The sequence below is a fragment of the Anoplophora glabripennis genome, unplaced genomic scaffold (genome assembly GCF_000390285.2).
Source record: "Anoplophora glabripennis isolate ALB-LARVAE unplaced genomic scaffold, Agla_2.0 scaffold875, whole genome shotgun sequence".
Taxonomy (NCBI): domain Eukaryota; kingdom Metazoa; phylum Arthropoda; class Insecta; order Coleoptera; family Cerambycidae; genus Anoplophora; species Anoplophora glabripennis.
In genome coordinates, this window is record NW_019416968.1 from 112,793 (window position 1) to 128,022 (window position 15,230).

Consider the following 15,230-nt stretch of genomic DNA (forward strand, 5'->3'; position numbering starts at 1 on the left):
GAAATACCGCATTTTAAAACGTCCCAATTGTGTTTTTTTAATTTATAAATTTATTATAGCCATGGAATTAGACCCCTCGTCTACGCTTATGCTATGACGTTTCTCAGGTCGGGCAAATCAAGTCCGTTTACACCCACTAAAAAAGCATTTCCCTATTCCCTACCAAGTGCAAAAGACAGAGATAAAATATAGATCGACGTTCAGTGTAACTCAGTCTATACACGATTATAGATCCTACCGATGTGCATGGCGAGCGGCACAAAGATGAATAATATTGAACCGTATAGAAATCATTTTATATTTTATACGCATTATGGTAATAGTGTTTCTATATTATGTATTAGTCACTCTTTATAATTTCGGCCGCCGAGTATAGTCAGATTTATATAGAAATATATTCAAGTTTCGGCATTCTACTTTAAACGCTTCAGAGATAATTGGAAAAATGTGATAATTTTTAAAAACCAGTAACCTGGTTTATTAAGGCGTTTGGGCCTAAAATGATCCAAAGATTCACCCTCTTAACTTATGACATTGATTTAAAATACACCCTGTATACAGGAAATCTCAAGTAGGAGATATGACGTATTTTTTGCCATTTTCGAAAGACTTGTAAAGCTATAACTAATCTTCAACTTTCAAATTCTTATTCAAAGTTGTTTTCAAGATATGGCAAGTTTAAGACAATATTTTTACTAGTCTTGTAATTTAAAATATGTGCGTTTTTCAATTAATTTGCCTTCAAATAACCGCGTAACTTGTTAACGAAAACCTGTAAGAAAAAAAAAAAATATATGAAGAACTGATGTTATTTTGACCTCATCTATTTGTACTCGACTTTTTTTTAATCAAGTACGTAGGCTTGTTTATTAATATTGCTTTTAAAGTAGGTAAAATAAAATTGTAATGTTAATGAAAGACCCTTTTTATTTGAGGAGTGTGGACTTTTTTTAAGAAATCAGATATAAATAACTTCTGTGAAGTAGTTTAACATGCTTGCAGGAGCCGCAATTCGTAGGTTCTTTTTTATTGAGATAGGACTTGAAAAAATGTACTGATGTCAATATGTCAGCAAACATCCACTAAAAAAACGAAAAACAAAGCTGCTACGTCTTGACCAAAAATATTATTTATATTCTGTTTTAAGCATATAAAAATTAGTAATTTGGTAAATACATAAAGAATCTGCTGTTTTAGTTTGTATTTAGAAATGCTGCATATGTTTGTCGGAATAGTTAATAGTTTTCTAAATCAGCTATATTGTTTAGAACACTTTTATGTGTGATACCTACATGAACATGACTTTGCGAAAGAATATACATACATATTTCATTACTAGTCTATTTGTGATGTTTCACGTTGGCAAAGTCCATTATAGTTGTAGGTCAATCATTAAATCAGTGATTTTGTGACAAAAATACTAGCAGCAAACACTCCAATGTACCATTTATTAATTTTTTATAAACATTTTTTATACAAAAAACATGTTAACTTTGTTAATTTAAATGGAACACCCTGTATATTTGGATAGAACGTTTGTTAGGTCTATCTCTAACAATAAGCGAGATACCATTAAAAAAAGAAAAGAAGGTTTTTTATTAAGAAAATAAGATATCTTGTAATTGTTAGACTTCTTCGAAGCATTTTTGTCTTTTTTCCAATTACGTAAAGGTTTACAGATTTATATAGTTGTAACACAGACAATATAGCGTATCGCTACAGACTGCTACTTAAATGCTGGAAATTGGCAACCAGAAATAGAAGCAGGGTCTCCTTAGCCGGCTCCCAGCTATAAAATTTAGCGTGGTAACTCTTCTACTTGCTAATAGGCGGCAGTTCCAGTGGTGCTGCTAAATAAATTTAATGCTTTCAATTATGTAATTAAAGAGATATGGAACTTATCTTGTGTTTGGAAATCACATTTGCCTTAAATGTTAAATAAAATAAATCAAGTTAGAATTAAAACTATGAATTTACCTAATTAATTATTTATTTTATATCACCTTGGAATGGGAAAATTCAAAAACTCGTGTAATGTTTTTAGATTTGTGCGTCGACTTCCAATATGGTACGATATCAAAAACTATGTTTAAAAAAATTGCATTATATAGATTGTGTATCCTTAGATGGGTACTGCTTCTTATTGTTGATTTCTTTAGATAGGTAAATAATTATTTATTGACACAAGTGTAGCATATTATGGATGTCATTGGTAGTGCCCATATTTGTGACACAAGGTGTTCAAAAAAATTAACACAATGTAAAATTGCTGGAACATCAAGGAGTAGTTGAATACGAAATTTATTTAAAAAAAAAACAACAAATCATCAATCAATACAGAGATAAGATAATGCGTTCGCTACTGCTGTTGCAATTTTTAACTAACTTTTTTGTTTTTCGACATACTGACTTCGGACCGTTTCCATTCAACGCAGAACGGACAATAAGAACCAGAGTAGTGGGGAGATTTTTTAAATTATTTTTTCAATTCAACGCACCGTTTCCGAATTATAAGACCTTTTTTACTGTATCACCTCACACACCTCTTCTTTCCGAAATTTATTTTCCACATACGGACTTCAGACCTTTTCCATTCAACGCAGAACTGTCATACAGAACCTGGGGTGTGGGGAGATTTTTTCAATTATTTTTTCGATTTAATGCACCGTTTCCGAGTTATACGGCCTTTTTACTATAACACGACATACCTCTTGTTTCCAGAATTTATTTTCCGAATTATAAGACCTTTTTTACTGTATCACCTCACACACCTCTTCTTTCCGAAATTTATTTTCCACATACGGACTTCGGACCTTCTGCATTCAACGCAGGAGGAATATACAGAACCCGGGAGGGCGGGGTTGACATTTTTCAATTATTTTTTCGATTCAACGCACCGTTTCCAAGTTATAAACACTTTTTTATCCAATGACATCACACACCGTTGGTTTTGACGTTTTTCACTAGTTCACCATGGAAGATTTATTTGTTTACCATGGGAGATTTTTTGATACTTAAGTCTAAGCAAATACTGTTTTTTTTTCTTTCATATATTGTGACACCCCGCTCTGCGTCACCCACCGAGTGCTCTACTCAGAACCAAGGGGAAATTTGTTTATATTTCCAGCCATTTCCGAGTTACGAGCAAAAACCATTTTTTTTTCTTATACTGTGTGACATCATAGATCGATAACGAAGGCTTAACAAGGCCACGCGCTCTACCCCACGTTCCCTCCCTAGGTGTCCTGAAATTGCTGGGGAGACTCCTGAAGACAGCAGAGAGAGAGAGAGAGAGAGAGAAATAGAAGCCCTCTATGAGGACAGAGTCACTCTATCTCTATCGCACACTATAACTCTATCTCTCTCGCACACAATCAGACAAAAACGACAGAAACGAACCTTCTTTTAAAAATACATGGGATTTATCATTATTAGAATAACCCATTTTAATTTAAAAAATTAAAAAAATTACAATGGGTTATTCTGATGACGAAAAATAAAACATAATTAACTGTATTATTCAAATAACAATAATGTGCAAAAGTTCTTCAGGAATATTGGCAAATTTATTTTGGAGGAAGAATCCCGTCAACGAACACTAAAAAATATTATTAGAAACCTTAGGTGGCCAGAAAACAGCCCCGATCTCATTGTCAGTCCTTTAGACATATTTTTTTTACCTGAAAATTTGCAAGTATTGAAAAAAAAAACAGGACGAAATGCTTGATAATTTTGAATTTGTTTTTGAAGCAATTAATAGTAAATTGAAACATATTTTCAACTGTATCATCACAATCACTTGCATGTTGATTTGTAAAAATTGTAGGTATATTAATGTTATTTCGTTTTTAGTTATTCTCCTTATGTTGTTGTAAAGGTTAGTTATAAAAAGCGTTGTTTGTTATTTTCATAAGGATGAATTTTAATTTTTTTTAATGATTTTTTTTATTTTAAACATATATATTTTATGCCAGTAAATTTTGATGTCAAATGAAATAAAGGAAAAGTCGTACATTTGTATTTAAAGTTTCTTTCTATCTTTAATTATTAAACCTATAAGTGGATGTCAAAATACAAAAAAAAACCTGTACCTACATTCCGCGACGTACTAATAACCCACCTTGTATATTAAATAAATTTATCGTCATCATCAAATATTAAAAAAATTATATTACAAGCTGTTTAAAATATTATTACGAATTTTGTTTATTTGGAAATATATTTTCTGCAGTATTTCAATACCAAAAAATGAAAATAGTAGGTAGCTAATTAACGAAATTATGATTAAATAACTTAATTGTAACACCACTGCAGAATATCATATGATACATACATAGATATTCGTTGATTCTTTAAAAACATTTTTATCAATACCTACATCATACATTGAAGTAAATACAGTAACGCAAAAAACAGATATTGATAAAAAAGTGTACAAAAGAAATCCGTAAGTACGCCTGGCAACATTACCAAAGTCTTGTTTATATGTTGCTAGGATACGCTTAGGTATGCGGGCCGCTGTATTTGATTCTTCCTAAAATTCTGCTGGTGGTGTACTCTACCGGCAATTCGGAAATTTAAAACTGCTGGCCTATTCCAGGAGCGGTCTGTGGCGATAGCTATTTTGTCTGTGGTTGTAATGTATTTTGACATATCGGACAATGATATGATCTAAAATGCATATAGGTATTTTAACTATATCACATTAATTAAGCCGTGAGAGGTCTAATTACTCATGGACAATGTTATATAGTAGGCCGTGACAGATATAGGTAATGTCATGACAATATTTGTTATTGTTTGATGGTTTGTATTATTATTTAATTAAAATGGGTTACACAGGAGTAGAAAATTGAAATATTATAGGAATTAAAATAGAGTAAAGATCTTCTCCATACTCTACTTTAATTCCTAATAATATTTCAATTTTCTACTTCTGTGTAATCTATTTTAATTAAATAATAATTCAAACTGTCAATCAATAATATTGTTATCATGACATTACTTTTCATTGTCACGGCCTACCATATAACATTGTCCATGAGTAATTAGGCCTTTCACGGCTTAATTAATGAGATTTAGTAGAGAATACCTATACGCATTTTGGACCATATCAATGTCCGATATGTCAAAATATATTACAACTAAATCTGCAAATCCTTATGTAATTTGAAAAAGGCAGAAGTTCCTGAAAGAGGTCTAACAATTACAAGGTATCTTATTTTCTGAATACAAAACCTTCTTTTATTTTTTTAATAGTATTTCGATTATTGTTAGAGATGGACCCAACAAACCCTATATGACTATGCTCGACAGAGAACGTTCTATCCGAATATGTAAATCCATTCAAATTAACAAAGTTAACATCCCCGGCCATTTTGTTTGGACTTTTGTTTTCCAAATATCATTTTCGAAATATTCGTAAAAAATCGTGCAACTTTTTTATTTAACATTTTTTTATAACTCTAAAAATAAAAAAGTTAATGGGAGGGTTAAAATATAGTGAATCACTATGTACACTACTTCACTATAAACGAGTATTTTTGCCCTTGATTTAAGACAAGACTTTTAAATTATAGCCGAATTTTAGCTGTAGACAGGTATGTTATAACCGATGTTAACTGTTTATCTTTCAGTAACTTTTATATTATTGTGTGAAATTATTGATTTACAATTTTAATTTTGTTTCGTCTATTGACGGTAGTTTACAATGGAAGACGAGAAAGAAAAGTAAGATTTTTCATAGGAGTACTACTTCAGGATATTTTGACAGTCACTAGAATAGAATCAAAAGCATTTTACGAAGTTTTATAAAATATTTTACAACCTCAAAAATTGAGTATTAGTTGTTCTTTGACGGTATTTTTTAAAATTTAAAACCACACTCCACTTTAATATCAATAAAACGAGCACAATAATAATACAAGCAGAATTTCTTGCAGAAAATTTATAAAAAATATTATTTGTATGAAATTATATGGTCATAAATACATAACTTGCTTACATGGTTATTAAGAATGTCATTCAGTCTCTCTTCAGCTGTTTTGCCTTTCTTTCCCCTTAAAAGTAGGTAGACTTTTTCAATTCCGACACAAGATCGTAATAGTTTTTCAATAAGCACTTTTCCAATGAAACCCGACCCGCCAGTTATAAAAATGTATTTACCGTTGAAATAGTCACCGACAGCCATATCTAGGTGTGTGTAATAGAATAGAAAATAAAGTTATTGGACGACAGTATTTAGTGTGTCGTCCGAATTTATATAATTATATGCAAACAATCGTTGAGGATGGAAATTGGCAGCGATGGTTTTTAATACGATTATACCAGGTGGTCTAAACCTAAACAGCTCGTTTCCGATTTGAATGAAACAGGCAACAATTGGACTGATTTTATAAGAAAATTATTTTTCTATTACCTCCTGTTTAGTCCGAAGTGGTCACAATTTCAGAAATTTATGTACCTACTTCTATTTTATATATGGGGCTTTCCATGCCAAATCACTGAGATCGCGACCGGACCATTTTTTTCCTGATATTTTGGTATTATTTAATTTTCTGTATTAATCCATTAAATATTCCCGCCAGTGTTCCCAGCGCCACTTCGAAGGATTTCACTACTGTAGTTGTTAATTCTCTTAACACTACTTTATATACAAATGAGTTGTAACGATCTTGCTCGTTACATCTATTATCACATTGGCATACAGTAAGTAATGAAATTTGAATATTATTTTATAATATTTACTTATTACCACAGACAAAATAGCTATCGCCACAGACCGCTACTGGAATAGGCCGGCAGTTTTAAATTTCCGAATTGCCGGTAGAGTACACCACCAGCACAATTTTAGGAACAATCAAATGCAGCGGCCCGCATATTTACCCGTATCCTAGCAACATACAGTGTAGGAAAGTACCGATGGTCTAGAAGTTACGTGAGAGCGATAAAGTAAGCCATAGAAATCCATGTGATAGACAAGGATGGCTATAATGAAGGCGTCTAATAGTCAACGCCCATTTCGCCCTTCCACAAATAAGAAGTGGATCTCTTATTTGTGGAAGGGCGAAACGGGCGGTGACTATGAGAGGCCTTCATTATAGCCATCCTTCTCTATCGCATGGATTTCTATGGCTTACTTTATCGCTCTCACGTAACTTCAGATAGACCATCGGTACTTTCCTACCCTGTATAAACAAGACTTTGGTAATGTTGCCAGGCGTACTTACGGATTTCTTTTGTACACTTTTTTTTATTAATATCTGTTTTTTGCGTTACTGTATTTACTTAAATGTATGATGTAGGTATTGATAAAAATGTTTTTAAAGAATCAACGAATATCTATGTAGTTTCATATGATATTCTGCAGCGGTGTTACAATTAAGTTATTTAATCATAATTTCGTTAATTAGCTACCTACTATTTTCATTTTTTGGTATTGAAATACTGCAGAAAATATATTTCAAAATAAACAAAATTCGTAATGATATTTTAAACAGCTTGTAATATAATTTTTTTAATATTTGATGATGACGATAAATTTATTTAATATACAAGGTGAGTTATTAGTACGTCGCCGTTGCGGAATGTAGGTACAGGATTTCTTTTTGTATTTTGACATCCACTTATAGGTTTAATAATTAAAGATAGAAAAAAACTTAAAACTTAAAAAAAATAACATTAAAATACCTATAATTTTTACAAATTTTCAACATGCAGGTAATTGTAATGATACAGTTGAAAATATGCTTTAATTTACTATTTATTGCTTTAAAAACAAATTCAGAATTATCGAACATTTCGTCCTGTATTTTTCGTTCAATACTTGTAAATTTTCAGGTCTTTAATAATATATTTTATTGAAGTGTTCTCACAAAAATATGTCTAAAAGACTGAGATCGGGGCTGTTTTCTGGCCACCTAATGTTCTTAATAATATTTTTAGTGTTCGTTGACAAGATTCGTCCACCAAAATAAATTTGCCAATATTTCTGAAGAACTTTTGCACCTTATTGTTATTTGAATAATACATATGTTTTAATTTTTTAAATTATTTAAATTATTATTATGAGAAAAAAAAACGGTTTTTCCTCGCAACCGGAAATGGCTGGAAATATAAACAAATGTCCTCTTGGTTCTGAGTAGAGCACTCGGTGGGTGACGCAGAGCGGGATGTCAGAATATATGAAAGATACAAAATAGTATTTGCTTGTACCTCGGAGACTCTATCAAAAAATCTCCCATGGTTTTGATTGGTGATCGAGTGAAAAACGTCAAAACACGCATGTCAAAAAAAAGTATCGGGAGCAATGGTGTGTGACATAATAGGATAAAAAAGTGTTTGTAACTCGGAAACGGTGTGTTTAATCGAAAAAATAATTTTAAAAATCTCCCCCCCCCCCGGGTTCAGTATGTTCCTTCTGCGTTGAATGCAAAAGGTCCGAAGACCATAAGCAGAAAATAAATTTCTGAAACAAGAGGTACTTGAGATGATACAGTAAAATGGTCTTATAACACGGTGCGTTGAATCGAAATAATAATTTAAAAAATCTCCCCACCTCTGGTTTTGATTGTCCGTTCTGCGTTGAACGCAAAAGGTCCGCAGCCCCTATGTCGAAAATAAATTTGGAAACAAGAGGTGTGACGTCATAGAGTAAAAAGGCCGTATAACTCGAAAACGGTGTAAATCGAAAAAATTATTAAAAAATATCCTCACACCCGTGGTTCTGATTGTCCTTTCTGCGTTGAATGAAAAAGGTCCGACGTGCGTATGTGGAAAATAAATTTCGGAAAGAATAGGTGTGTGAGGTGATACAGTAAAAAAGGTCTTATAATTCTGAAACCGATGCCGGCTAACAAAAGCCTGCGTCCATTTCGGGTTGCCAATTTCCAGCATTTAAGAAGCAGCCTGTGGCGATAAGCTATATTGTCTGTGGTGATACTTTATCCGCTAGTGGAATAATGAAAAAATAATAAAAGTATAATAAATCAAATTTAATTTATTTACTTATTAACATTAACTTTTATAATAATAGACACTTCGATTTTTGTTATATCACATTTAACTTCCTTTCCGTTAATAACAACCCTTGTAGCATTGTTGCCATTATTTTCGGAACGCATAACATCTGCCGAAGTTTGTGAAGAATTTGCACAAGTTGCTGATGTCTCTTCTTGTAAGGAATAGACAGGAATTCTTGATGAGGTTTCGAGTATCCCTCACGACAGGCAGATAGATGGACTAGACACTAGGCGGATATGCTTTAGAGGCCAAAAATTGAATGTTTTTTAAGATTTGTTGTATTGCCAAATAATTTAAACTTCTTTTTGCACAGTGATCATATTGCATATCTCTTATTATTACTTTTTTTGAAATAAAATCCCAAACTAATGATTAGCAGCCAGGCTTCATTTTAAAAATAATAAGTCAATAATTATAAAATAACTAAAAACATTAATATTTAATAACGGAAAATGCTTCGTAAAACAAATCACATACCTCGTTCGTTGCGAAGCTTACCTTAATTACTAACTGCTAAACTAACCGTCGCGAGTACGAGAACAGAGTTGAGTTATGCGAAATAAGCATATCCCGATGATGCATTCGAATCCACACCGTGTCGCCAACATACACCGATTCTGCATTGTCACTGTTCTCGAGTCCTGTGTTCTCGGATACTACTCATTCGGTCTCGGTTCTCGGTGGGTCTATAGTAGGATCATATTCGATGCAAAGTAATAAATCATTGCCTGTCAAGGGAACCAATGAAGTACGCTTTTAAGGGTTTTACAAATTGAATAATTTCTTTACACATTATGAAGGGACGAGGGGATCAGATCAGGTCTGGCACCCTTGTTTCTACAAAAATTCCTTTATTCTCATAAACTATTTATTTTAAATGTAATTTATTATGAATCCAATTCGTTTCCTAAATTCCACATATGTACTACATTTTACCTCTGTACGCGCCACTGTTGTTTACTTGTTTTTTGGAAGCGCTCTCTAATTGACTGCAAAGCTCGCCAGGTTAGTATTTGACGTATAACCGACCAGTTCGTACACTCGATGCACCTGGGCGACTACAGCTACTACCAGTGTATGCAGCGGTATTTCAGATTTTACATTGAATTTCATTTTAAATTTGAAATGATTTATCTTACGCCTCCTAAAAATGATAACACGATTTTCCTTTGATAAAAGACCGACAACTTTTTGCTCTACTTTGCATCGAATACGATCCTACTATAATCTTCTATCCGGTACTAGGGTCTCGGTCTCGGTCTCGCACCGATTCTGCATTGCTGCTGTTCTCGAGTCCTGTGTTCTCGGATACCTAGTCATTCGGTCTCGGTTCTCGGTGGGTGTAGTCTTCTATCCGGTACTCGGTTCTCGGTCTGGGTCCCGGATAATCATTCGATTCTTAAAAGTATTCGTGAACCGAGTTCTCGATTCTTAAAAATACTCGATTCTGCCCATCACTAATATATTCATTGGATTCTTTTTGCAATATCAATTTTATTAGATATAGACTCCTCAACATAACTTCCTGCTACAGAGCTCTTCCACCCACCATGCCGTTCGATAGTTGTAAGATCAGCACCTTTATTGGCTAATACAGTTGTTGAATTGGCCAGTACATGCTTCTGGATTTGCAATATTCAGGAATAAAGCAACTATTGAGGGTACTTTCGCCAATGTGTCGATTCCAACAGGCTGAGAAGTATATTTTTGATTGATGCATCTTATGTCTTATGTTAGGCGAACTGGGCTCAGGGAAATATATTTTCCGCATATTTCAATAGTATTGACGCGAAATCCTTCTTCTATAATTGCAAATTTTCTTGAAATGCGCATCATGGTGATGTCATAGGTGTCATAGGTGAGACAATCGACGAACGGTTAAGCCGTTATGTGGCCGTTTTCTCACGACAAGGAAATACATTGTACGCGGAGCACAAATGGCTCCATCTGTCGTGCTGACTCCCAACCATAGTTGGCACAATTCAAATGGTTACAGTAGGAAGCGACCTGCTATATTGCAGGTACTTTGTTGCACGACTGCACCCACAGAGGGCGAAACACAATGTTTGTATTGCCAGTGTTGCGAGAAACAACTACTCCGCGAGCTATATGCCCCGACCGGCATTGAATTATACTCGCAACATCTAGTGCAACCTGTGACAAACTGATGAGGACTAATAAGTCCGAAACCGGTCTGTGTCTGGTGGGTTAAACTGACTAACGATCCTAACTATTGCACTAGCTGTTGCGAGTATAATTTAATGCCGGTCGTGACATATAGCCCGCGGAGTAGTTGTTTCTCGCAACACTGGCAATTAAAACATTGCGTTTCGTCCTCTGTGGGTGGCAGTCGTGCAACAAAGTACCTGCAATATAGCAGGTCGCTTCCTACTGTAGCCATTTGAATGGCACAGTTGGGAGTCAGCAAGTCAGATGGAACCATTTGCGCTCTGCGTACAACTAGGTTATCTGCTCTATATTTAGAAGGCTATATCTCTGTAGGCGTGTACTTTTGTATATAGGTAAGTTAGGCTAAATAGTCTTATTTTCATCTAAGGAACCGTTGTCCATACTTTTCAGGGACATCCTGTATATGAATGTATCCATTTACCTTTCGTTGCTTTCGTATTAAACATTATGAAGAATGGTAATTCTTTATTATACGCACAATTATTAATAAATAAAAATATTATAATTCGTTTAAATAAAGTAAATAGGAATTTAGCATACTATAAAAAATAGTTACAATTTTGATTTTTGTTATGAGGTACCAACACAGCAGGCCAAAAATAGTAATGTGCAGTAAATTATCCAACATCCATAATCTGGAATAAAGAGAAATTATTTAATTTGTAAGGTAAATTAGTTTGATTAATTAATTTATTTCTGACCGGGATATTATAAGCTTATATCGTCATAGTTACGCTATCAATAAAGAGAGTCATAACTCCCTTGGGACATTATAGATTCTATAATTCCCTCTACCTTTCACAAGTAAAAATAAAATGTATATATTTATGAAATGAAAACTGAACCATATTTTATTTATTTGCGTCATTACAAATAATAAATGTACAATTTTGAAATGTTCCCTGAAAATTACTACCGCCACTGGAAACAATTTCTTCTTTTGTATGACTGGAGCTTCTGTTCACTACAGTCGAGGTACCTGCCTCTTCTAATGGCAAAGTAGACAACATACGCGCCGTTTTATTTCTCAATTCGATGCTATCCTCCAGATACCCCTCCGCCACCGTGGAACTTTTCCAACCTCCGTGTCTTTTTAAGTTAGTCATAGTTGCTCCTGCATTAGCTAGAGCAGTAGCAGAAGTGCGACGAAGGCAATGTCCCGTATAGGAAGATGGGTTTGGCAATCCTAAATACATTGCGATTTTGCTGGGAATTTTCCCAAACATGTTTTTTCCAATTGGCTGAGATGTACATTTATTTTGTTGGAAGCGCAAAAAAAATCGTTCAATACCTTTAGGACGTAAAGACATATAAAGTCTTAATAAAGGCAAAGCAGAGAACTCTTTTTCATCCACAACTGTAAATTTCTTCGATACACCAGTTTTACTTTCCGGTACGTTCACTACCATAACGGAATCCCGGTCCTCTATATCCGATATCTTCATATTCAAAAGTTCCTGACTTCTGCATCCTCCAAAATAACCCATAATCAAAACAACCTAAAACAAAAAAAGGAAATAAATACACACAAAAAAAGGGAAAATAAGAAAAAAATTACCTTATGCAGTAAATGAATTTCATTAGGAGCGTTCTTTAGAAATCTGATAACATCATTAGGAGATAAAACAGCAGACTTTTTCGGCTTATAACTCTTACTCTTCCGTTTCAAAAAAGCCTCTAGTTCATTGAACTTGGCGATATCTCGTTTCTCATGTATATTCACCTTCGATTTTAGCATTGACCATTTAGTCCATAACGAATTCGGACTATACGTTTCTGACTGCAACGAATAAACAAAATTACTACCAAATCTACCGAAAAACATAGAATATTCCTTACCAATTCTTGAAAATATGCCAGTAATACAGTTTCAGTGGCATCTTTTGGCATAACATTATTCCGTGTCAGCCACTCCAGATATATCTTGTATTCTTTTTGATATACGGCTTCACTTTTCGATGGAATTAATGATTCTCTTGCTTTTTCAGCTTTTTTCAAAATCTGCTCCATTATATTTGGGGTAGAAAACACGTTTTTAACGCAAACACGGCTTGATAACAAAGTACTGTTTATAAGCAAGTAACAATTCTGTTTATAAACACGTAACATAGCAACAACCTAGCAACAACAAAACTCTTATAATCAATGGTACCTGATTCAAATATACTGGGAAGGTACATTTTTTCCGTTTTAAAAATAAACAATATTTTATTGAAATCGGTCAGAAATAAAATTATCTATGTACCACGGGAATTAATGAGCCTTAATAACCTCAGGCAATTGCTGTCCCTCGGGCGGGATGCCCTCGGGACGCAAACTTTGCCATCGGTAATTAAGGCCCTTATAATTCCCTAGGTACATAAATAACTATTTTGAAGCTATTTATGTGATAAGTGTGTGAACACTATTCTTCGAATGAGCATTGTCCCCTGAGTGAAAAGGTACATTACAGATTAATTGCATAAACAATTTGTCCACTTCCAAAAGATATATGCAAAGTAGTATTTATAAGCTATGCTGCACTAACCTACTGACTATATTACTGATGAACAAATGCAAGTAGAAGGATCAATCATTTTACTCTTTATTTTTTATTTATTTTAAAATATATGACGAGATATATGAAAAAGTGGGGCGCTGACGGGGTCGGCGTACAGTGGAGTGCCCGAGCGGTGCGCGGCGCGGCTCGGGCGCCGCTCGGGTCAAAATGTATATTGTTAATACGTAAAATAATATGCATTGCAATGTAATTACACCAAATCAGTCCTCCGTATTTTGTCAAGGTATGTTTAAAGATTACTTTTAAATTTTAGTAACATCAAAAACTTGATTTTTTGTTATTGTTTTTGAGTCTTGAAAATGACCGTTTTTGCATTTTTTCGTACTTTAAATTGTTTATAACTCGGAAACCGTTATCCGGAGCAAAACAAGTTATTTTTGCAATTTGTTTAAAAAAAATTTGTTTAAAAAAATTGTGACCAGGTTACCGGCCGGTAACATTTTGATCTTCATTCAGAGACATCTCACGGAGGTGATTATGCAAAAAAATCGAATCCACTAATTTTTTCATACGAAGCCGCCGATTTCGCCTTGTCTAATTGGCGCTGCCATTTATATATTTTTCGTGAATTCTCGAAATTTCCATGGGTTTCTAAGAAAAGAATAAAGCAATTTCTGAGTTTCTAAGAATATGATGATGGAACAAATGTATAAGCAAATGGACTACATAAACCCTCATTGATCCTTTGGGCCCTACTTTTTAGCTGCGCTTGGTGGACCCGTTGCAAGTGTTTACCAAATCTCATTTCTCAGTGTTGTACTGTCATCATAATTATTGTGTCTTCCTTCTCCTAACGTTCGTAGAACTATTAAGTCCTCACTTCTCAATGACACTACTAGGGCTGTAGGTTTTTCATTGTCAGTCCAGTTATTAAGTCTCGCTGCTTCATGTAAGTTTGCCAATAAGATTTACCATCATAAGCCTGTGGTTGAATTTTGGCTCACGGATCACATCTTATTCGAATATTTTCGAATTCTTTTTTCATATGTTCTACTCGTTTCCTTCCATTGGTAAACTCCTCTTCCACTGCTTTCTTTATGTTCTCGAATCTATGATCCACATTTGCTAACCGGTCAACTATCTCTGTTTTGGTGTTCATATAATTACCTCCATCTTATCTCTCATAAATTCTAATTGATTTTCACGTCACTTTAAAGTTTCTTTTTTCATATTACTCATATCAGATCTTAGTGCAACCAGTGCATCATGTCCTGTCCTCATATCAGATCTTAATGCATTCAGTGAAACCTGTCCTGTCTTCATATTTTATCTCGTTCTGACTTCATAGCCAACATTTCCAAAAGCTTTTTGACACATCTATCTCTGCTACTTTAGATCTCGTATTCACTGGCTTTCGCTATTTTTTTAACTAATAATTCTCACAATTCCGCTTCTGACACCAATTTGTACAACATTTTTTTATTCAGCACAATTATTATAGAACAGCTTATAAAATAAA

The 15,230-nt window shown here is 33.9% G+C and overlaps 2 protein-coding genes across 3 annotated transcripts in view; both read right to left on the reverse strand.

Moving 5' to 3' along the window:
* Positions 1 to 6,190, reverse strand: part of LOC108912250 (putative fatty acyl-CoA reductase CG5065) — a 58,346-nt gene extending 52,156 nt beyond the window's left edge. The window contains exon 1 of the mRNA XM_018717439.2: positions 6,005 to 6,190. Coding sequence (XP_018572955.2) covers positions 6,005 to 6,190 — 186 coding nt within the window. The remainder of the gene's footprint in view (positions 1 to 6,004) is intronic.
* A 5,516-nt stretch (positions 6,191 to 11,706) lies between these two features.
* Positions 11,707 to 13,495, reverse strand: LOC108912248. Of its 2 annotated transcripts, XM_018717436.1 has the most exons (4): positions 13,051 to 13,495; positions 12,770 to 12,991; positions 12,503 to 12,710; positions 11,707 to 11,846 (listed from the first exon to the last, which is right to left on the reverse strand). In XM_018717436.1, exons 1-4 carry the CDS (start codon positions 13,318 to 13,320, stop codon positions 11,782 to 11,784), a joined length of 765 nt encoding a protein of 254 aa, XP_018572952.1. In that variant the 5' UTR covers positions 13,321 to 13,495; the 3' UTR covers positions 11,707 to 11,781. The 2 variants fall into 2 exon arrangements, with proteins under 2 accessions (XP_018572952.1, XP_018572951.1); XM_018717435.1 differs by lacking the exon at positions 11,707 to 11,846 and having other exon boundaries at positions 12,044 to 12,710.
* Positions 13,496 to 15,230: the final 1,735 nt, after the last annotated feature.